Here is a 25,704-nt window from a genome sequence, read left to right as displayed (position 1 = left end):
CTTGGCTAGCTGTCTAAATCGCCGTGACCCTAAACCAACCTCTCCACTCACTGGACCCTTTTGATCACTCGACTAAGCATGCCTCTCCTTAATGTCAATATGTCTTGTCCATTGCTGTTCTGGTTAGTGTTTATTGGCTTATTTCACTGTAGAGCCTCTAGTCCTGCTCACTATACCTTATCCAACCTATTAGTTCCACCACCCACACATGCAATGACATCTCCTGGTTTCAATGATGTTTCTAGAGACAATATCTCTCTCTTCATCACTCAATACCTAGGTTTACCTCCACTGTATTCACATCCTACCTTACCTTTGTCTGTACATTATACCTTGATGCTATTTTATCGCCCCCAGAAACCTCCTTTTACTCTCTGTTCCAGACGTTCTAGACGACCAATTCTTATTGCTTTTAGTCGCACCCTTATTCTACTCCTCCTATGTTCCTCTGGCGATGTAGAGGTGAATCCAGGCCCTGCAGTGCCTAGCTCCACTCCTATTCCCCAGGCGCTCTCTTTTGACGACTTCTGTAACCGTAATAGCCTTGGTTTCATGCATGTTAACATTAGAAGCCTCCTCCCTAAGTTTGTTCTATTCACTGCTTTAGCACACTCTGCCAACCCGGATGTTCTAGCTGTGTCTGAATCCTGGCTTAGGAAGACCACCAAAAATTCAGACATTTTAATTCCAAACTACAACATTTTCAGACAAGATAGAACTGCCAAAGGGGGCGGTGTTGCAATTTACTGCAAAGATAGCCTGCAGAGTTCTGTCCTACTATCCAGGTCTGTACCCAAACAATTTGAACTTCTACTTTTAAAAATCCACCTTTCTAAAAACAAGTCTCTCACCGTTGCCGCCTGCTATAGACCACCCTCTGCCCCCAGCTGTGCTCTGGACACCATATGTGAACTGATTGCCCCCCATCTATCTTCAGAGCTCGTGCTGCTAGGCGACCTAAACTGGAACATGCTTAACACCCCAGCCATCCTACAATCTAAACTTGATGCCCTCAATCTCACACAAATTATCAATGAACCTACCAGGTACCTCCCCAAAGCCTTAAACACGGGCACCCTCATAGATATCATCCTAACCAACTTCCCCTCTAAATACACCTCTGCTGTCTTCAACCAAGATCTCAGCGATCACTGCCTCATTGCCTGCATCCGTAATGGGTCAGCGGTCAAACGACCTCCTCTCATCACTGTAAAACGCTCCCTGAAACACTTCAGCGAGCAGGCCTTTCTAATCGACCTGGCCGGGGTATCCTGGAAGGATATTGACCTCATCCCGTCAGTAGAGGATGCCTGGATATTTTTTAAAAATGCCTTCCTAACCATCTTAAATAAACATGCCCCATTCAAGAAATTTAGAACCAGGAACAGATATAGCCCTTGGTTCTCCCCAGACCTGACTGCCCTTAATCAACACAAAAACGTCCTATGGCGTTCTGCATTAGCATCGAACAGCCCCCGTGATATGCAGCTGTTCAGGGAAGCTAGAAACCATTATACACAGGCAGTTAGAAAAGCCAAGGCTAGCTTTTTCAAGCAGAAATTTGCTTCTTGCAACACTAACTCAAAAAAGTTCTGGGACACTGTAAAGTCCATGGAGAATAAGAACACCTCCTCCCAGCTGCCCACTGCACTGAAGATAGGAAACACTGTCACCACTGATAAATCCACCATAATTGAAAATTTCAATAAGCATTTTTCTACTGCTGGCCATGCTTTCCACCTGGCTACTCCTACCCCTGTCAACAGCACTGCACCCCCAACAGCAACTCGCCCAAGCCTTCCCCATTTCTCCTTCTCCCAAATCCATTCAGCTGATGTTCTGAAAGAGCTGCAAAATCTGGACCCCTACAAATCAGCCGGGCTAGACAATCTGGACCCTTTCTTTCTAAAATTATCTGCCGAAATTGTTGCCACCCCTATTACTAGCCTGTTCAACCTCTCTTTCGTGTCGTCTGAGATTCCCAAAGATTGGAAAGCAGCTGCGGTCATCCCCCTCTTCAAAGGGGGGGACACTCTTGACCCAAACTGCTACAGACCTATATCTATCCTACCATGCCTTTCTAAGGTCTTCGAAAGCCAAGTCAACAAACAGATTACCGACCATTTTGAATCTCACCATACCTTCTCTGCTATGCAATCTGGTTTCAGAGCTGGTCATGGGTGCACCTCAGCCACGCTCAAGGTCCTAAACGATATCTTAACCGCCATCGATAAGAAACATTACTGTGCAGCCGTATTCATTGATCTGGCCAAGGCTTTCGACTCTGTCAATCACCACATCCTCATCGGCAGACTCAACAGCCTTGGTTTCTCAAATGATTGCCTCGCCTGGTTCACCAACTACTTCTCTGATAGAGTTCAGTGTGTCAAATCTGAGGGTCTGTTGTCCGGACCTCTGGCAGTCTCTATGGGGGTGCCACAGGGTTCAATTCTTGGACCGACTCTCTTCTCTGTATACATCAATGAGGTCGCTCTTGCTGCTGGTGAGTCTCTGATCCACCTCTACGCAGACGACACCATTCTGTATACTTCCGGCCCTTCTTTGGACACTGTGTTAACAACCCTCCAGGCAAGCTTCAATGCCATACAACTCTCCTTCCGTGGCCTCCAACTGCTCTTAAATACAAGTAAAACTAAATGCATGCTCTTCAACCGATCACTACCTGCACCTACCCGCCTGTCCAACATCACTACTCTGGACGGCTCTGACTTAGAATACGTGGACAACTACAAATACTTAGGTGTCTGGTTAGACTGTAAACTCTCCTTCCAGACCCATATCAAACATCTCCAATCCAAAGTTAAATCTAGAATTGGCTTCCTATTTCGCAACAAAGCATCCTTCACTCATGCTGCCAAACATACCCTTGTAAAACTGACCATCCTACCAATCCTCGACTTTGGCGATGTAATTTACAAAATAGCCTCCAATACCCTACTCAACAAACTGGATGCAGTCTATCACAGTGCAATCCGTTTTGTCACCAAAGCCCCATACACTACCCACCATTGCGACCTGTACGCTCTCGTTGGCTGGCCCTCGCTTCATACTCGTCGCCAAACCCACTGGCTCCATGTCATCTACAAGACCCTGCTAGGTAAAGTCCCCCCTTATCTCAGCTCGCTGGTCACCATAGCATCTCCCACCTGTAGCACACGCTCCAGCAGGTATATCTCTCTAGTCACCCCCAAAACCAATTCTTTCTTTGGCCGCCTCTCTTTCCAGTTCTCTGCTGCCAATGACTGGAACGAACTACAAAAATCTCTGAAACTGGAAACACTTATCTCCCTCACTAGCTTTAAGCACCAACTGTCAGAGCAGCTCACAGATTACTGCACCTGTACATAGCCCACATATAATTTAGCCCTATCAACTACCTCTTTCCCAACTGTATTTAATTTATTTATTTATTTTGCTCCTTTGCACCCCATTATTTTTATTTCTACTTTGCACATTCTTCCATTGCAAAACTACCATTCCAGTGTTTTACTTGCTATATTGTATTTACCTTGCCACCAAGGCCTTTTTTTGCCTTTACCTCCCTTCTCACCTCATTTGCTCACATTGTATATAGACTTGTTTATACTTTATTATTGACTGTATGTTTGTTTTACTCCATGTGTAACTCTGTGTTGTTGTATCTGTCGAACTGCTTTGCTTTATCTTGGCCAGGTCGCAATTGTAAATGAGAACTTGTTCTCAACTTGCCTACCTGGTTAAATAAAGGTAAAATAAATAAAATAAATAAAATGTGGGTAGATGGTGGGTGAGATGTGAGATGTGGGTGAGTTGTGAGATGTGGGTGATATATGGGTGAGATGGTGGGTGAGATGTGAGATGTGGGTGAGATGTGGGTGAAATGTGGGTGAGTTGTGAGATGTGGGTGAGATGTGGGTAGATGGTGGGTGAGTTGTGGGTAGATGGTGGGTGAGATGTGGGTGAGATGTGGGTGAGAAGTGGGTGAGATGTGAGATGTGGGTGAGTTGTGAGATGTGGGTGAGATGGTGGGTGAGATGTGAGTTGTGGGTGAGATGCGGGTGAGTTGTGGGTGAAATGTGGGTGAGTTGTGAGATGTGGGTGAGATGTGGGTGAGATAGTGGGTGAGATATGAGATGTGGGTGAGATGTGGGTGAGTTGTGAGATGTGGGTGAGATGGTGGGTGAGACATGCGATGTGGGTGAGATGTGAGATGTGGGTGAGATGGTGGGTGAGATGGTGGGTGAGTTGTGGGTAGATGGTGGGTGAGTTGTGGGTAGATGGTGGGTGAGATGTGGGTGAGATGTGGGTGATATGTGGGTGAGATGTGAGATGTGGGTGAGTTGTGAGATGTGGGTGAGATGGTGGGTGAGATGTGAGTTGTGGGTGAGATGCGGGTGAGTTGTGGGTGAGTTGTGGGTGAGATGTGGGTAGATGGTGGGTGAGTTGTGGGTAGATGGTGGGTGAGATGTGCGTTGTGGGTGAAATGCGGGTGAGTTGTGGGTGAAATGTGGGTGAGTTGTGGGTGAGATGTGGGTGAGATAGTGGGTGAGATATGAGATGTGGGTGAGATGTGGGTGAGTTGTGAGATGTGGGTGAGATGGTGGGTGAGACATGCGATGTGGGTGAGATGTGAGATGTGGGTGAGATGGTGGGTGAGATGGTGGGTGAGATGGTGGGTGAGATGCGAGATGGTGGGTGAGATGTGGGTGAGATGTGAGATGTGGGTGAGATGGTGGGTGAGATGTGGGTGAGATGTGGGTGAGATGTGAGATGTGGGTGAGATGTGGGTGAGATGTGAGATGTGGGTGAGATGGTGGGTGAGATGTGAGATGGTGGGTGAGATGGTGGGTGAGATGTGGGTGAGATGTGGGTGAGATGGTGGGTGAGATGTGGGTGAGATGGTGCGTGAGATGGTGGGTGAGATGGTGGGTGAGATGTGGGTGAGATGTGGGTGAGATGGTGGGTGAGATGTGGGTGAGATGGTGGGTGAGATGTGGGTGAGATGTGTGTGTGTTTCTCGGTGTGTGTGTGTTTCTCGGTGTGTGTGTTGGTGTTTCTCAGTGTGTGTGTCTCAGTGTGTGTTTCTCAGTGTGTGTTTCTCAGTGTGTGTGTGTGTGTGTGTTTCTCTGTGTGTGTGTTGGTGTTTCTCGGTGTGTGTGTTGGTGTTTCTCGGTGTGTGTTTCTCTGTGTGTGTTTCTCAGTGTGTGTTTCTCAGTGTGTGTTTCTCAGTGTGTGTGTTGGTGTGTGTGTGTGTGTGTGTGTTTCTCTGTGTGTGTGTGTTTCTCGGTGTGTGTGTTGGTGTGTGTGTGTGTTTCTCGGTGTGTGTGTGTTTCTCGGTGTGTGTGTTGGTGTTTCTCAGTGTGTGTGTCTCAGTGTGTGTTTCTCAGTGTGTGTTTCTCAGTGTGTGTGTGTGTGTGTGTTTCTCTGTGTGTGTGTTGGTGTTTCTCGGTGTGTGTGTTGGTGTTTCTCTGTGTGTGTTTCTCTGTGTGTGTTTCTCAGTGTGTGTTTCTCAGTGTGTGTTTCTCAGTGTGTGTGTTGGTGTGTGTGTGTGTGTGTGTGTTTCTCTGTGTGTGTGTGTTTCTCGGTGTGTGTGTTGGTGTGTGTGTGTGTTTCTCGGTGAGTGTGTGTGTTACTCGGTGTGTGTGTTGGTGAGTTACCTGGTCTTGAGCGAGCAGGATAGCCACTCTTCATGTCTGTCAAATGTGATCAAGTAGGATGCAATCTCCTAGGAAACAACATCTGTTATAACTAATTCATAACCACTGTATCACTCACTACCTTACTACTAGTCACTAGTCTGTAACCAGTCTCTCTATAACAAGTGTGGAAATCAGCATTTAACTTTTACTTGAAGAATAATTTGTAACAGCCTAAAACTAGTATATAACTAGTATATAATAGGCCTATAACTAGTCTATAAATCAGTCCAGTCTATAAAACCAGTTCAGTCTATAATAAGTATTTAAGTATATAACAGTCTATAACAAGTCTATAACAAGTCTATAACAAGTATTTAAGTCTATAACAAGTCTATAACAAGTCTATAACAGTCTATAACAGTCTATAACAAGTCTATAACAATCAATAACAGTCTATAACAGTATATAACAGTCGATAACAGCCTATAACTAGTCTATAAATCAGTCCAGTCTATAAAACCAGTCCAGTCTATAATAAGTATTTTAGTCTATAACAGTCTATAAAAGTCTATAACAGTCTATAACAAGTATATACCAAGTCTATAACAGTCTATAACAGTCTATAACAAGTCTATAACAGTCTATAACAAGTCTATATTAAGTCTATAACAAGTCTATAACAGTCTATAACATTCTATAACAGTCGATAACAAGTATTTAAGTCTATAACAGTCTATAACAAGTCTATAACAGTCTATAATAAGTATTTAAGTCAATAACAGTCTATAACAGTCTATAATAAGTATTTAAGTCTATAACAAGTCTATAACAGTCTATAACAGTCTATAACAAGTCTATAACAGTCTATAACAGTATATAACAGTCGATAACAGTATATAACAGTCGATAACAAGTATTTAAGTCTATAACAGTCTATAACAAGTCTATAACAGTCTATAATAAGTATTTAAGTCAATAACAGTCTATAACAGTCTATAACAAGTCTATAAGTCTATAAGTCTATAACAGTCTATAACAGTCTATAACAGTATATAACAGTCGATAACAGCCTATAACTAGTCTATAAATCAGTCCAGTCAATAAAACCAGTCCAGTCTATAATAAGTATTTAAGTCTATAACAGTCTATAACAGTCTATAACAGTCTATAACAGTCAATAAAAAGTCTAAAACCGTCTATAAAAGTCTATAACAGTCTATAAAAGTCTATAACAGTATATAACAAGTCTATAACAGTCTATAACAGTCTATAACAGTATATAACAGTCTATAACAAGTCTATAACAGTCTATAACAAGTCTATAATAAGTCTATAACAAGTATTTCAGTCTATAACAAGTCTATAACAGTCTATGACAAGTCTATAACAGTCTATAACAAGTCTATAACAGTCTATAACAGTCTATAAAAGTCTATAACAGTATATAACAGTCTATAACAGTCTATAACAGTATATAACAGTCGATAACAAGTCTATAACAGTCTATAACAGTCGATAACAAGTCTATAACAGTCTATAACAGTCTATAACAAGTCTATAACAGTCTATAATAAGTGTTTAAGTCTATAACAGTCTATAACAGTCTATAACTAGTATATAAGTCTATAACAGTCTATAACAAGTATTTAAGTCTATAACAAGTCTATAACAGTATATAACAAGTCTATAACAGTCTATAACAGTCATTAACAAGTCTATAACGGTATATAACAGTCTATAACTAGTATATAAGTCTATAACAGTCTATAACAAGTATTTAAGTCTATAACAAGTCTATAACAAGTCTATAACAAGTCTATAACAAGTCTATAGCAAGCCTATAGCAAGTCTATAACAGTCTATAACAGTCTATAACAGTCGATAACAAGTCTATCAGTCTATAACAGTCTATAACAAGTCTATAACAAGTCTATAACAAGTCTATAGCAAGCCTATAGCAAGTCTATAACAGTCTATAACAGTCTATAACAGTCGATAACAAGTCTATCAGTCTATAACAGTCTATAACAAGTCTATAACAGTCTATAACTGTTTATAACAGTCTATAACAGTATATAACAGTCGATAACACGTCTATAACAGTATATAACAGTCTATAACAAGTCTATAACAGTCTATAACAGTCGATAACAAGTCTATAACAGTCTATAACAGTCGATAACAAGTCTATAACAGTCTATAACAGTCTATAACAAGTCTATAACAGTCTATAACTAGTATATAAGTCTATAACAGTCTATAACAAGTCTATAACAGTCTATAACAAGTATTTAAGTCTATAACAAGTCTATAACAGTATATAACAGTCTATAACAAGTCTATAACAAGTCTATAACAGTCTATAACAGTCTATAACAAGTCTATAACAGTCTATAACAAGTCTATAACAAGTATATAGCAAGTCTATAGCAAGTCTATAACAGTCTATAACAAGTCTATCAGTCTATAACAGTCTATAACAAGTCTATAACAGTCTATAACAGTATATAACAGTCGATAACAAGTCTATAACAGTCTATAATAAGTATTTAAGTCAATAACAGTCTACAACAAGTCTATAACAAGTCTATAACAGTCTATAACAGTCTATAACAGTCTATAACAAGTCTATAAGTCTATAACAGTATATAACAAGTCTATAACAGTCTATAACAGTATATAACAGTCTATAACAGTCTATAAGAAGTATTTAAGTCTATAACAAGTCTATAACAGTATATAACAGTCTATAACAGTCTATAACAAGTCAATAACAAGTCTATAACGGTATATAACAGTCTATAACAGTCTATAACAAGTCTATAACAAGTATTTAAGTCTATAACAAGTCTATAACAAGTCTATAACAAGTCTATAGCAAGTCTATAGCAAGTCTATAACAGTCGATAACAAGTCTATAACAAGTCTATAACTGTCTATAAGTCTATAACAGTATATAACAGTCTATAACAAGTCTATAACAAGTCTATAACAAGTCTATAACAAGTCTATAGCAAGTCTATAGCAAGTCTATAACAGTCTATAACAGTCTATAACAAGTCTATAACAAGTCTATAACAAGTCTATAACAAGTTTATAACCAGTTTTGTTTATAACAAGTATATAACCAGTCATAACTAGTCTACAATCAGCCTATAACTAGTCTATAAATTAGTCCAGTCTTTAAAACCAGTCCAGTCTATAATACGTATTTAAGTCTATAACAGTCTATAACAAGTCTATAACAAGTCTATAACAAGTTTATAACCAGTTTAGTTTATAACAAGTATATAACCAGTCATAACTAGTCTATAATCTGCCTATAACTAGTATATAACCAGTCAGTAAGTACTCTATAACTAGTCTATAACCAGTCTAGTCTATAAGACGACTATAACATTATATAACCAGTCTATAACCAGTCTATAACCAGGGTATAACCAGTTAATAAGTACTCTATAACTAGTCTATAACCAGTCTAGTCTATAACCAGTCTATAACCACCGTGCTTCTACACCTGCATTTCTTGCTCTTTGGGGTTTTATGCTGGGTTTCTGTACAGCACTTTGATATATCAGCTGATGTAAGAAGGGCTTTATTTGATAGATTGGTTGTAGACTGGTTATCAATCTAAAGGTAGTCTACAGACTATAACTAGTCCATACCTAGTCTATAATGAGTCTACAGGACAGTGTATAACCTGTCTAGTTCATAACTGGTCTACAACCAGTCTAGTTCATTACTGGTCTACAACCAGTCTACAACCAGTCTATAACACGTCTATAACCAGTCTAGTGCAGAATTATATAACAACTCTATAAATCAGTCTATAACTCGGCTATAATCAGCCTATAACTAGTCTAGTCTATAACAAGTTTATAACCAGTCTATAACAGTCTATAACCAGTATGGTCTATAACTAGTCCATAACCAGAATAAAACTAGTCTATAACCAGAATATAACTAGTCCATAACCAGAATATAACTAGTCCATAACCAGAATATAACTAGTCCATAACCAGAATATAACTAGTTTATAACCAGAATATAACTAGTCCATAACCAGAATATAACTAGTCTATAACCAGAATATAACTAGTCCATAACCAGAATATAACTAGTTTATAACCAGAATATAACTAGTCCATAACCAGAATATAACTAGTCCATAACCAGAATATAACTAGTCCATAACCAGAATATAACTAGTCCATAACCAGAATATAACTAGTCTATAACCAGTCTAGTCTATAACCAGAATATAACTAGTTTATAACCAGAATATAACTAGTCCATAACCAGAATATAACTAGTCTATAACCAGAATATAACTAGTCTATAACCAGTCTAGTCTATAACTAGTTCTTCACTCTACCTCGTTGGTGTTCCATCGTAGTCTCTCCTTGGGTAGGGAGGTGGTTTGAGGGAGACGCTCCAACAACTTGTTAGGCAGAAACACCTTCATCTGGCCTCGGCTGTTCTCTACATACACACAGAGAGACACACACACACACAAACACACAGAGACACACACACACACAAACACACAGAGACACACACACACACACACAGAGATACACACACACACACAGACACACACACACACACACACACACAGAGAGACACACACACACACACACACACACAAAGAAACACAGAGACACACAGAGAGACACACACACACACACAAACACACAGAGACACACACACACACACACACAGATACACACACACACACACACAGACACACACACACACACAAACACACAGAGACACACACACAGAGATACACACACACACACACACACAAAGAAACACAGAGACACACAGAGACACACACAAAGGTTGTTAGGTGAAGGAGTTGGTAGGGTGAGAGAATAGGTGAGAAAATGGAGAGATGGATGGAGAGACAGAGAGATGGAGAAATGGAGAGATGGATGGAGAGATGGAGAGACAGAGAGATGGAGAGACAGAGAGATGGAGAGACAGAGAAATGAAGAGACAGAGAGATGGAGAGACAGAGAGATGGAGAAATGGAGAGATGGAGAAATGGAGAGATGGAGAGACAGAGAGATTGAGAAATGGAGAGATGGAGAGATGGAGAAATGGAGAGATGGAGAGACAGAGAGATGGAGAGATGGATGGATGGATGGATGGATGGATGGAGAGTTGGATGGATGGATGGAGAGATGGAGAGAGACGGATGGAGAGTTGGATGGATGGAGAGTTGGATGGATGGAGAGTTGGATGGATGGAGAGATGGAGAGACAGATGGAGAGAGATGGAGAGTTGGATGGATGGAGAGAAGGATAGACGGATGGAGATATGGATGGAGAGAGATGGAGACGGATGGAGAGACGGAGAGAGAGATGGATGGATGGAAAGATGGATGGAGAGATAGAGAGACGGATGGATGGATGGATGGATGGATGGAGAGTTTGATGATGGATGGAGAGATGGATGAATGGATGGATGGATGGATGGATGGATGGATGGATGGAGAGTTGGATGAATGGATGGAGAGTTGGATGGATGGATGGAGAGATGGATGGATGGATGGATGGAGAGATGGATTGATGATGGAGAGTTGGATGGATGAATAGAGAGACGGATGGAGAGTTGGATGGATGGAGAGACGGATGGAGAGACAGAAAAATATGGAGAGATGGAGAGATAGACGGATGGAGAGTTGGATGGATGGATGGAGAGATGGAGAGATAGACGGATGGAGAGTTGGATATATGGATGGATGGATGGATGGATGGATGGAGAGTTGGATGGATGGAGAGGTAGATGGAGAGTTGGATGGATGGAGAGATGGAGAGACAGATGGAGAGATGGATGGATGGAGAGAAGGATAGACGGATGGAGATATGGAAGGAGAGAGATGGAGAGACGGAGACGGAGAGAGAGATGGATGGATGGAGAGATGGATGGAGAGATAGAGAGACGGATGGATGGATGGATGGATGGATGGATAGAGAGATGGATGGATGGATGGATGGATAGAGAGATGGATGGATGGATGGAGAGTTTGATGATGGATGGAGAGATGGATGGATGGATGGATGGAGAGTTGGATGGATGAAGAGATGGATGGATGGATGGATGGATGGATGGAGAGTTGGATGGAGAGACAGAGAGATGGAGAAATGGATGGAGAGATGGAGAGACAGATGGAGAGACAGAGAGATGAGAGACAGAGAAATGGAGAGATGGAGAGACAGAGAGATGGAGAGACAGAGAGATGGAGAGACAGAGAGATGGAGAGACAGAGAGATGGAGAAATGGAGAGATGGATGGAGAGATGGAGAGACAGATGGAGAGAGATGGAGAGACAGAGAGATGGAGAGATGGATGGAGAGATGGAGAAATGGAGAGACGGAGAGATGGAGAGATGGATGGAGAGACGGATGAAGAGACGGAGAGATGGATGGAGAGAATGATGAAGAGACGGAGAGACGGATGGAGAGACGGATGGAGAGACGGAGAAATGGCTGGAGAGACGGAGAAATGGCTGGAGAAACGGAGAAATGGCTGGAGAAACGGAGAGATGAAGAGATGGATGGAGAGATGGAGAGACAGAAAAATATGGAGAGATGGAGAGACGGATGGAGAGATGGAGAAATGGCTGGAGAGACGGAGAAATGAAGAGATGGATGGAGAGATGGAGAGACAGAAAAATATGGAGAGATGGAGAGACGGATGGAGAGATGGAGAGAGACGGATGGAGAGTTGGATGGATGGATGGATGGATGGATGGATGGAGAGTTGGATGGATGGATGGAGAGATGGAGAGATAAACAGATGGAGAGTTGGATATATGGATGGATGGATGGATGGATGGATGGATGGAGAGTTGGATGGATGGAGAGTTGGATGGAGAGTTGGATGGATGGAGAGTTGGATGGATGGAGAGTTGGAGAGATGGAGAGACGGATGGAGAGATGGAGAAATGGCTGGAGAGACGGAGAAATGGCTGGAGAGACGGAGAAATGAAGTGATGGATGGAGAGACGGAGAAATGGCTGGAGAGACGGAGAAATGGCTGGAGAGACGGAGAAATGAAGAGACGGATGGAGAGATGGAGAAATGGCTGGAGAGACGGAGAAATGGCTGGAGAAATGGAGAGATGAAGAGATAGATGGAGAGATGGAGAGACAGAAAAATATGGAGAGATGGAGAGACGGATGGAGAGTTGGATGGATGGATGGATGGATGGATGGAGAGTTGGATGGATGGATGGAGAGATGGAGAGATAAATGGATGGAGAGTTGGATACATGGATGGATGGATGGATGGATGGATGGATGGATGGATGGATGGATGGATGGAGAGTTGGATGGATGGAGAGTTGGATGGATGGAGAGTTGGATGGATGGAGAGTTGGATGGATGGAGAGATGGAGAGACAGATGGAGAGACAGATGGAGAGACAGAAGGAGAGATGGATGGATGGAGAGAAGGATAGATGGATGGAGATATGGATGGAGAGAGATGGAGACGGATGGAGAGACGGAGAGAGAGATGGATGGATGGAGAGATGGAGAGACAGATGGAGAGATGGATGGATGGATAGAAGGATAGACGGATGGAGATATGAATGGAGAGAGATGGAAAGATGGAGATGGAGAGAGAGATGGATGGATGGAGAGATGGATGGAGAGATAGAGAGACGGATGGATGGATGGATGGATGGATGGGTGGATGGATAGAGAGATGGATGGATGGAGAGTTGGATGGATGGATGGAGAGTTTGATGGATGATGGAGAGATGGATGGATGGATGGATGGAGAGTTGGATGGATGGAGAGATGGATGGATGAATGGATGGAGAGATGGATGGATGGATGGAGAGTTGGATGAATGGATGGAGAGTTGGATGGATGGAGAGATGGATGGATGGAGAGATGGATTGATGATGGAGAGATGGATGGATGAATAGAGAGATGGATGATGGAGAGACGGATGGAGAGTTGGATGGACGGATGGAGAGTTGGATGGATGGATGGAGAGTTTGATGGATGATGGAGAGATGGATGAATGGATGGATGGATGGAGAGTTGGATGAATGGATGGAGAGTTGGATGGATGGATGGATGGAGAGATGGATGGATGGATGGAGAGATGGATTGATGATGGAGAGATGGATGGATGAATAGAGAGATGGAGGATGGAGAGTTGGATGGACGGATGGAGAGTTGGATGGATGGATGGAGAGTTTGATGGATGATGGAGAGATGGATGGATGGAGAGATGGATGAATGGATGGATGGATGGAGAGATGGATGGATGGATGGATGGATGGAGAGTTGGATGAATGGATGGAGAGTTGGATGGATGGATGGATGGAGAGATGGATGGATGGATGGAGAGATGGATTGATGATGAGAGATGGATGGATGAATAGAGAGATGGATGGATGGATGGAGAGACGGATGGAGAGTTGGATGGACGGATGGAGAGTTGGATGGATGGATGGAGAGTTTGATGGATGATGGAGAGATGGATGAATGGATGGATGGAGAGTTGGATGGATGGATGGATGGAGAGATGGATGGATGGATGGAGAGATGGATTGATGATGGAGAGATGGATGGATGAATAGAGAGATGGATGGATGGATGGAGAGACGGATGGAGAGTTGGGTGGATGGAGAGACGGATGGAGAGAGAAAAATATGGACAGATGGAGAGATAGACGGATGGAGAGTTGGATGGATGGATGGATGGATGGATGGAGAGATGGAGAGAGAGATGGATGGATGGTGAGATGGATGGAGAGATAGAGAGACGGATGGATGGATGGATGGATGGATGGATGGATAGAGAGTTGGATGGATGGAGAGATGGATGGATGGATGGAGAGACGGATGGAGAGATGGATGGATGGATGGAGAGTTGGATGGATGGAGAGATGGATGGATGGATGGATGGAGAGACGGATGGAGAGGTGGATGGATGGATGGAGAGAGAGGTGGAAAGAGAGGTGGAGAGAGAGAGATGGAAAAAGATGGAGAAGGATGGAGAGATGGATGAAGAGAGATGGAGACGGATGGAGAGACTGAGAGACGGATGGAGAGATGGATGGAGAGACGGATGGATGGATGGAGAGATGGATGGAGAGAGAGATGGAGACGGATGGAGAGATGGATGGAGAGATGGAGACATATGGAGAGATGGATGGAGAGAGATGGAGACGGATGGAGAGATGGATGGAGAGAGATGGAGACAGATGGAGAGATGGATGGAGAGAGATGGAGACAGATGGAGAGATGGATGGAGAGAGAGATGGAGACGGATGTAGAGATGGATGGAGAGATGGAGACAGATGGAGAGATGGATGGAGAGAGATGGAGACGGATGGAGAGATGGATGGAGAGAGCGGTAGAGAGAGAGATGGAGAAAGATGGAGACGGATGGAGATGGATGGAGAGAGATGGAGACAGATGGAGAGATGGATGGAGAGAGATGGAGACAGATGGAGAGATGGATGGAGAGATGGAGACAGATGGAGAGATGGATGGAGAGAGATGGAGACGGATGGAGAGATGGATGGAGAGATGGAGACGGATGGAGATGGATGGAGAGAGATGGAGAGAGATGGAGAGACTGAGAGACGGATGGAGAGATGGATGGAGAGACGGATGGATGGATGGAGAGATGGATGGAGAGATGGATGGAGAGATGGAGAGACGGATAAATACACAGACAGATGTTTTGTGATGGTGTGACATCATCCGTGTGCGACAGACAGACTCACCTGACTCTTTTGTGCTCTCTCTCTCCTTATTGTTCATGATGACTAGACGACTCACTCCAACCAGCGGCACTACACACAACTCACACACCACAGAGGTCCACACTGCGATACTACACACACACACACACACACAGGAAATCAATACAAATAATATATCAATAAGTAGAAGAGGAACAGATTGGATCAAAGAACACACACCTGGTACACACACACACCTGGTACACACACCTGGTACACACACACACCTAATACACACACACACCTGATATACACACACACCTGGTACACACACACACCTAATATACACACACCTGGTACACACACCCACATGATACACACACCTGGTACACACACACACCTGATACACACACACATACCTGACACACAAACACACCTGACACACACACACACACACACACCTGATACACACACACACCTGACACACCTGATACACACACACCTGACACACACACACACACCTGACACACCTGATACACACACACACCTGACACACCTGATACACACACACACCTGACACCCCTGATACACACACACCTGATACACACACCATATACACACACACCATATACACACACACCTGATACACACGGCAGTGTAGCCTAGTGGTTAGAGCGTTGGACTAGTAACCGAATCTGAAATGAAGGCAGCCAGACATCTGGAATGAAGGCAGACATACATCTGGAATGAAGGCAGACAGACAGACATCTGAAATGAAGGCAGAAAGACATCTGGAAGGAAGGCAGACAGACATCTGGAAGGAAGGCAGACAGACATCTGGAAGGAAGGCAGACAGACAGACATCTGGAAGGAAGGCAGACAGACAGACATCTGGAATGAAGGCAGACAGACATCTGGAATGAAGGCAGACAGACATCTGAAATGAAGGCAGACAGACATCTGAAATGAAGGCAGACAGACAGACATCTGAAATGAAGGCAGACAGACAGACATCTGAAATGAAGGCAGACAGACAGACATACATCTGGAATGAAGGCAGACAGACAGATATCTGAAATGAAGGCAGACAGGCATCTGGAATGAAGACAGTAAGACATCTGGAAGGAAGGCAGACAGACATACATCTGGAAGGAAGGCAGACAGACATACATCTGAAATGAAGGCAGACAGACATCTGGAATGAAGGCAGGCAGACAGACATCTGAAATGAAGGCAGACAGATATCTGAAATTAAGGCATACAGACATACATCTGGAATTAAGGCAGACAGGCATCTGAAATGAAGGCAGAGAGACATCTGGAATGAAGGCAGACAGACAGACATCTGGAATGAAGGCAAACATACATCTGAAATGAAGGCAGACAGACATGTTTAGGCCATCCTGTCAACTAACAAACCAGCTGTCACATGTTCAGGCCATCCTGTCACCTAACAAACCAGCTGTCACCTAACAAACCAGCTGTCACATGTTCAGGCTATCCTGTCATGTAACCAACCTCAAACACACACACTGAATGACCAGCCATAATCATTCAGTACGACCAGCCATAATCATTCAGTACGACCAGCCATAATCATTCAGTACGACCAGCCATAATCATTCAGTACGACCAGCCATAATCATTCAGTACGACCAGCCATAATCATTCAGTACGACCAGCCATAATCATTCAGTACGACCAGCCATAATCATTCAGTACGACCAGCCATAATCATTCAGTACGACCAGCCATAATCATTCAGTACGACCAGCCATAATCATTCAGTACGACCAGCCATAATCATTCAGTACGACCAGCCATAATCATTCAGTACGACCAGCCATAATCATTCAGTACGACCAGCCATAATCATTCAGTACGACCAGCCATAATCATTCAGTACGACCAGCCATAATCATTCAGTACGACCAGCCATAATCAAATACAAAAAATGGTCAAATGCTGAATACAACAGGTGTAGTAGACCTTACCGTGAAATGCTGAACACAACAGGTGTAGTAGACCTTACAGTGAAATGCTGAATACAACAGGTGTAGTAGACCTTACAGTGAAATGCTGAATACAACAGGTGTAGTAGACCTTACAGTGAAATGCTGAATACAACAGGTGTAGTAGACCTTACAGTGAAATGCTGAATACAACAGGTGTAGTAGACCTTACAGTGAAATGCTGAATACAACAGGTGTAGTAGACCTTACAGTGAAATGCTGAATACAACAGGTGTAGTAGACCTTACAGTGAAATGCTGAATACAACAGGTGTAGTAGACCTTACAGTGAAATGCTGAATACAACTGGTGTAGTAGACCTTACAGTGAAATGCTGAATACAACAGGTGTAGTAGACCTTACAGTGAAATGCTGAACACAACAGGTGTAGTAGACCTTACAGTGAAATGCTGAATACAACAGGTGTAGTAGACCTTACCGTGAAATGCTGAACACAACAGGTGTAGTAGACCTCACAGTGAAATGCTTACTTAACCCACAAGGACTTCAAGAAATAGACTTATTTTCTAAATGAACTACTGTGCGCGGTACAGGTTAGTCGACGTAATTTGTACATATAGGTAGAGGTAAAGTGATTATGCATAGATACTAAACAGCGAGTAGCAGCAGTGTGGGGGGGCATTTGATTAGCTGTTCAGCAGTCTTATGGCTTGGGGGTAGAAGCAGTAGGTGGGGGGAAATTAACTATATTCTGGTAATCCGAACAATTGAACATATGCAGTGGTACTTAATGAATATGATGTCAGTTCGGTTGTCATCTGAGACATTCTCATCAATGATAAGATGACATAAACTCTACAGTGGAAAGTCTACACATCAGAGTTATCGGATTCACATGGAATTGTTGTTCAATTTAAATGTTTGAATATGAAATTATTTGTGATGTGATTTTAGCTTCTAAAATGTGAGATGTGGGTGTTCATAAGATAGGGCTGCTCACTCAGTGGCCCGCCCACGTGAAGAGACATAGGTTGTAAATTATGAAACACACCCCTTTTCTCCCTTCCTATATAAAGTCTTGACGACAATATAACCTCCTGTTCCGAGGATGTAGGACGACGGTCCGATGTCAGAATGGTTCAGATAATAACCACAGAACGAAGCCAACATCAGTGTGAGCTTTGCTTGCGAATGGTATGAACTTTGAACTCTAATTCACTACAGAAGTGATACCTCCTAGCCGTTGAGTTAGCAGCAGCAGATGCAAACGAGGGCTAGGAAGGAACCGACAGAGTATCCCGTCTACCACAAAACGACGTTACTACAACGTATTCAATTGACCACCAGAGACATTCTTCAAAGGACAAAGGACTCGGTTTGGCAACACGGCCTTCCATCTATCATCAACCTACTGAAGCGCAGCTCAGAGTAAATATTTATTGCATTTTCCTTTTCCAAATGGGCGGTAATTTAGAATGTATAAGATACTGTATTTACGATAGCACAGCTTCGCCCTTTGTTCCTCAGTCTTCCCGCTCTTTCACTCAAACCCAGCCCTTTTCTTTTGTGTAACAAGCTGTCATATCTGTTCTGCCCGCTAGGGATGTTTTCCTTTATGACGTAATTTGTAATCAAGTTATGATTTAATTATGTGTATGTGTAATTCTGTGTGATTAGTTAGGTATTTAGTAAATAAATAAACACAATTTTATGGTGGAGACCTCCTTGGTGTCCACATCACCAACAAACTAACATGGTCCAAGCACACCAAGACAGTTGTGAAGAGGGCACAACAAAACCTATTCCCCCTCAGGAGACTGAAAAGATTTGGCATGAGTCCTCAGATCCTCAAAAGATTTTACAGCTGCACCATCGAGAGCATCCTAACGGGTTGCATCACTGCCTGGTATGGCAACTGCTGGGCAAGGCACTACTGAGGGCAGTGCGTACGGCCCAGTACATCACCGGGGCCAAGCTTCCTGCCATCCAGGACTGTTATACCAGGCGGTGTCAGAGGAAGGCCCTAAAAATTGTCAAAGACTCCAGACACCCTAGTAATAGACTGTTCTCTCTGCTACCGCACGACAAGCGGTACTGGAGCACCAAGTCTAGGTCCAAGAAGCTTCTAAACAGCTTCTACCCACAAGCCATAAGACTCCTGGACATCTAATCAAATGGCTACCCAGATTATTTGCATTGCCCCCATACCACACCCAGAACACTGCTGCTACTCTCTGTTATTATCTATGCATAGTCACTTTAATCTCTACCTCCATGTAGATATTACCTCAATTACGAATTACCTCAACTCCGATGCCCCCGCACACTGACTCTGTACCGGTACCCCCTGTATATAGCCTCCACATTGACTCTGTACCGGTGCCCCCTGTATATAGCCTCCACATTGACTCTGTACCGGTACCCCCTGTATATAGCCTCCACATTGACTCTGTACCGGTACCCCCTGTATATAGCCTCCACATTGACTCTGTACCGTAATACCCTGTATATAGCCTCCACATTGACTCTGTACCGTAACACCCTGTATATAGCCTCCACATTGACTCTGTACCGTAATACCCTGCATAAAGCCTCCACATTGACTCTGTACCGTAACACCCTGTATATAGCCTCCACATTGACTCTGTACCGTAACACCCTGTATATAGTCTCTACATTGACTCTGTACCGTAATACCCTGTATATAGCCTCCAGATTGACTCTGTACCGTAACACCCTGTATATAACCTCCACATTGACTCTGTACAGTAACACCCTGTATATAGCCTCCACATTGTCTCTGTACCGTAATACCCTGTATATAGCCTCCACATTGACTCTGTACAGTAACACCCTGTATATAACCTCCACATTGACTCTGTACAGTAACACCCTGTATATAGCCTCCACATTGACTCTGTACAGTAACACCCTGTATATAGCCTCCACATTGACTCTGTACAGTAACACCCTGTATATAGCCTCCACCGTGACTCTGTACAGTAACACCCTGTATATAGCCTCCACATTGACTCTGTACAGTAACACCCTGTATATAGCCTCCACATTGACTCTGTACAGTAACACCCTGTATATAACCTCCACATTGACTCTGTACCGTAATACCCTGTATATAGCCTCCACATTGACTCTGTACCGTAACACCCTGTATATAACCTCCACATTGACTCTGTACAGTAACACCCTGTATATAGCCTCCACATTGACTCTGTACCGTAACACCCTGTATATAGTCTCTACATTGACTCTGTACCGTAATACCCTGTATATAGCCTCCAGATTGACTCTGTACCGTAACACCCTGTATATGACCTCCACATTGACTCTGTACCGTAACACCCTGTATATAGCCTCCACATTGACTCTGTACAGTAACACCCTGTATATAGCCTCCACATTGTCTCTGTACCGTAATACCCTGTATATAGCCTCCACATTGACTCTGTACCGTAATACCCTGTATATAGCCTCCACATTGACGCTGTACCGTAATACCCTGTATATAGCCTCCACATTGACTCTGTACCGTAATACCCTGTATATAGCCTCCACATTGACTCTGTACCGGTACCCCCTGTATATAGCCTCCACATTGACTCTGTACCGGTACCCCCTGTATATAGCCTCCACATTGACTCTGTACCGTAATACCCTGTATATAGCCTCCACATTGACTCTGTACCGGTACCCCCTGTATATAGCCTCCACATTGACTCTGTACCGGTACCCCCTGTATATAGCCTCCACATTGACTCTGTACCGTAATACCCTGCATAAAGCCCTGCTATTGTTATTTACTGCTGCTCTTTAGTCATTTATTATTGTTATATCTTACTTATTTTTAGGTATTTTCTTAACACTGCATTGTTGGTTAAGGGCTTGTAAGTAAGCAGTTCACTGTAAGGTCTACCTACACCTGTTGTATTCGGCGCATGTGAAAATAAAATTTGATTTGATTTGACAAGCAGAGCAGAGCAGGGATCGGCCCACAGCGTGTAACAGTATCCCCTTTATCAATTAGTTAATGAAGAGTACACATACACACACAGAGAGAGAGAAAGAGACACACAGAAGAGACTCTCAGTAAACACAAACAGGAATATCAAGTGAACCCATCAGCTGGCAATCCTCAAAGACAGTAATTCAGCTGAATTACAGCAGTTATAAATGTGGATGTTTAATATAAACTAAGAGATTCTTAGCAATAAAACTAAAATGGTCCAAAAGTCCCGCTGACATCACAAGCAGCAATCAGCAGTTGAAACAAAAACAAAGTGCCCTCCCTACCCGTTTTGGTAAAACGCTGAGTGTTGGGGCTGGAGAAATGGGACCACTCTCTAATCGACAGAGCTATGGATTCAAGGACTGACCATCCCTGATATCAAAGTTACAGTTTGAACCATTGTTTGGAGGCTATCTAGTGTTTGTTTACATGACTTTCTTTACAACCATTGGAGTATAACACACTTATATTTGGGTTCTGATGGGTTGACCTAAGCTTATGAGGCATTTAATGGTTATATTCTTCAATGGGTACGTATCGTTCATTTATATATCCCAAAATTGATGTAGCAACTATGGATTGCCCCTGTAAACCACGCCTGGACGACACCACCACGGCTGTCAACTCTCTCTGACAAGTGACAACACAACATGGTGTGTGTGTGTGTCATGTTAATCATGTTTACCGACAACCGGTACACCGACACACCCAGCTGTCAGGTATCCTCCGGTGGCTAGGCCCAGTCCTGCGGCTCGCCTGCTGTCCCTGCCCTGCCCTGGATTCCCCTCCACCGGCTAACACCACTCAGCTTCCTTCCCTTCGCCCGGAGCTCAGAAAGCATATCCAGCGCTACCGACGGTGCCTAACCAACTATCTCAGCACCAAATAACAACACTAAATCACAGATACAATAGACAACAACAGCTAGACAACACATCATCATAATATGGGATGCTTATTCGCATAGTGGCATTTAATGGTGTGTATTTTATTGTTGAAATAGCGATCTGTCGCTATCTAGCGTTGTCAGATCCAAATACTCTCTAAGAGGAGACATCCACCAGACACACATAGCCTCTCCGAACGCCGGAGTCTGGTCACCGGCGACAGCCCTGCTGCCGGCCCGTTGACAGCGCACCCAAAACAACCAGAACAGAATGGAGAGGACCAAGACTTACCACCTTCCGCCTTTCCTGGCGCCGCCATCTTCTTCTTAACACCGACGTCACTCCGTAGAGAGAGAGAGAGAGATAGGGAGAGAGAGAGAGAGAGATATGTGGAGAGAGAGAGAGAGAGAGAGAGAGAGATAGAGAGAGAGAGAGAGAGAGAGAGAGAGAGAGATATGTGGAGAGAGAGAGAGAGAGAGAGAGAGAGATAGGGAGAGAGAGAGAGAGAGAGAGAGAGATAGGGAGAGAGAGAGAGAGATAGGGAGAGAGAGTGAGATTGTCAGATTATGTAAAGAAGTAAGGGAGGTGAGCCAGAAAGGGAAATAGCGTTTTGGTCTCGGAGGGAGACAGGTCACTAAGGAGGAGTGGAGAGTGGGATGGAGAGACAGGAGGAGAGGACAGAAAATGAGTGTCGGTGTGGATCCAAGGAGATGCAGAGAGAGAGAAGAGCAGGAGAACGTGTGTCGGTGTGAGAGAGAAGGGCCTCACTCTGGTGAATACCTAGTAGTCAGTACAGTTCCTAGCTGTAGATTATCTAATAATAATCATTCATTCTAGCCATAATAATTCAGTTACCATATTCCACAACAGTCCCCAGCTTTATCCACAGTTAGTTATACAGCATCATCATTATAGAAGGACTATGTATCCACAGGTAAACACCGTCATCATTATAGAAGGACTATGTATCCACAGTTAGTTACATACCATCATCATTATAGAAGGACTATGAATCCACAGTTAGTTAAACACCATCATCATTATAGAAGGACTATGAATCCACAGTTAGTTAAACACCATCATCATTATAGAAGGACTATGTATCCACAGTTAGTTAAACGCCATCATCATTATAGAAGGACTATGTATCCACAGGTAAACACCGTCATCATTATAGAAGGACTATGTATCCACAGTTAAACACCATCATCATTATAGAAGGACTATGAATCCACAGTTAGTTAAACACCATCATCATTATAGAAGGACTATGTATCCACAGTTAGTTAAACGCCATCATCATTATAGAAGGACTATGAATCCACAGTTAAACACCATCATCATTATAGAAGGACTGTATCCACAGTTAAACACCATCATCATTATAGAAGGACTATGTATCCACAGGTAAACACCGTCATCATTATAGAAGGACTGTATCCACAGTTAAACACCATCATCATTATAGAAGGACTGTATCCACAGTTAAACACCATCATCATTATAGAAGGACTGTATCCACAGTTAAACACCATCATCATTATAGAAGGACTATGAATCCACAGTTAAACACCATCATCATTATAGAAGGACTGTATCCACAGTTAAACACCATCATCATTATAGAAGGACTATGAACAACTTCACCCTACGTACTCAGTTTGTGTAGAATAAACAGTTGAGAATAAATATAAATATTAATGTTTTCTTCAAAAGTTCTGCTATAGGTTTTCAGTCCTCATGATGCCTGCAATAGGTTATCAGTCCTCATGATGCCTGCTATAGGTTTTCAGTCCTCATGATACCTGCTATAGGTTATCAGTCCTCATGATGCCTGCTATAGGTTTTCAGTCCTCATGATGCCTGCTATAGGTTATCAGTCCTCATGATACCTGCTATAGGTTATCAGTCCTCATGATGCCTGCTATAGGTTTTCAGTCCTCATGATGCCTGCTATAGGTTATCAGTCCTCATGATGCCTGCTATAGGTTATCAGTCCTCATGATACCTGCTATAGGTTATCAGTCCTCATGATACCTGCTATAGGTTATCAGTCCTCATGATACCTGCTATAGGTTATCAGTCCTCATGATACCTGCTATACATTATCAGTCCTCATGATACATGCTATATGTTATCAGTCCTCATGATGCCTGCTATAGGTTATCAGTCCTCATGATGCCTGCTATAGGTTATCAGTCAACGTGATGCCTGCTATAGGTTATCAGTCCTCGTGATACTTGCTATAGGTTATCAGTCCTCATGATAACCTTCTAGTGTTTACCAGTCCTCATGATACCTGATGTAGGTTATCAGCCCTCATGATGCCTGCTATGGGTTATCAGTCCTTGTGATACCTGCTATAGGTTATCAGTCCTCGTGATACCTGCTATAGGTTATCAGTCCTCGTGATACTTGCTATAGGTTATCAGTCCTCATGATGCCTTCTAGTGTTTATCGGTCCTCATGATACCTTCTCGTGTTTATCGGTCCTCATGATACCTTCTCGTGTTTATCAGTCCTCATGATACCTTCTAGTGGTTATCAGTCCTCATGATGCCTTCTAGTGTTTATCGGTCCTCATGATACCTTCTAGTGTTTATCAATCCTCATGATACCTTCTAGTGTTTATCAGTCCTCATGATGCCTTCTAGTGTTTATCAGTCCTCATGATACCTGCTATAGGTTTTCAGTCCTCATGATATCTGCTATAGGTTATCAGTCCTCATGATGCCTGCTATAGGTTATCAGTCCTCGTGATACCTGCTATAGGTTATCAGTCCTTGTGATACTTGCTATAGGTTATCAGTCCTCATGATGCTTTCTAGTGTTTATCAGTCCTCATGATACCTTCTAGTGTTTATCAGTCCTCATGATACCTTCTAGTGTTTATCAGTCCTCATGATGCCTTCTAGTGTTTATCAGTCCTCATGATACCTTCTAGTGTTTATCAGTCCTCATGATACCTTCTAGTGTTTATCAGTCCTCATGATACCTTCTAGTGTTTATCAGTCCTCATGATACCTTCTAGTGTTTATCAGTCCTCATGATACCTTCTAGTGTTTATCAGTCCTCATGATACCTTCTAGTGTTTATCAGTCCTCATGATACCTTCTAGTGTTTATCAGTCCTCATGATACCTTCTAGTGTTTATCAGTTCTCATGATACCTTCTAGTGTTTATCAGTCCTCATGGTACCTTCTAGTGTTTATCAGTCCTCATGATACCTTCTAGTGTTTATCAGTCCTCATGATACCTTCTAGTGTTTATCAGTCCTCATGATGCCTTCTAGTGTTTATCAGTCCTCATGATACCTTCAGTCCTCATGATGCTTTCTAGTGTTTATCGGTCCTCATGGTACCTTCTAGTGTTTATCAGTCCTCATGATACCTTCTAGTGTTTATCGGTCCTCATGATACCTTCTAGTGTTTATCAGTCCTCATGATACCTTCTAGTGTTTATCA

General features: G+C 42.9%; 1 protein-coding gene across 3 annotated transcripts in view; it reads right to left on the bottom strand.

Moving 5' to 3' along the window:
- camta2 (calmodulin binding transcription activator 2) overlaps window positions 1-22,689 on the bottom strand; it is a 131,079-nt gene extending 108,390 nt beyond the window's left edge. For 2 of the 3 annotated variants that reach the window (XM_090214963.1, XM_090214961.1), the window contains exons 1-4: window positions 22,532-22,689; window positions 15,400-15,509; window positions 10,015-10,121; window positions 5,658-5,725 (exon numbers count right to left, since the gene is read on the bottom strand). In XM_090214963.1, coding sequence (XP_090071089.1) covers window positions 5,658-5,725; window positions 10,015-10,121; window positions 15,400-15,436 — 212 coding nt within the window. In that variant the 5' untranslated portion in view covers window positions 15,437-15,509; window positions 22,532-22,689. Of the gene's footprint in view, window positions 1-5,657; window positions 5,726-10,014; window positions 10,122-15,399; window positions 15,510-15,997; window positions 16,100-22,531 lie in introns of those variants that run through there. The other variant, XM_090214962.1, reaches the window with a different exon arrangement.
- Between the last annotated feature and the right edge of the window lie 3,015 nt (window positions 22,690-25,704).

Source organism: Oncorhynchus mykiss, chromosome 21 (assembly GCF_057628025.1).
Source record: "Oncorhynchus mykiss isolate SJ-2025 chromosome 21, ASM5762802v1, whole genome shotgun sequence".
NCBI classification, from domain to species: Eukaryota; Metazoa; Chordata; class Actinopteri; order Salmoniformes; family Salmonidae; genus Oncorhynchus; species Oncorhynchus mykiss.
This window is presented reverse-complemented; position numbering and strand designations above follow the sequence as displayed.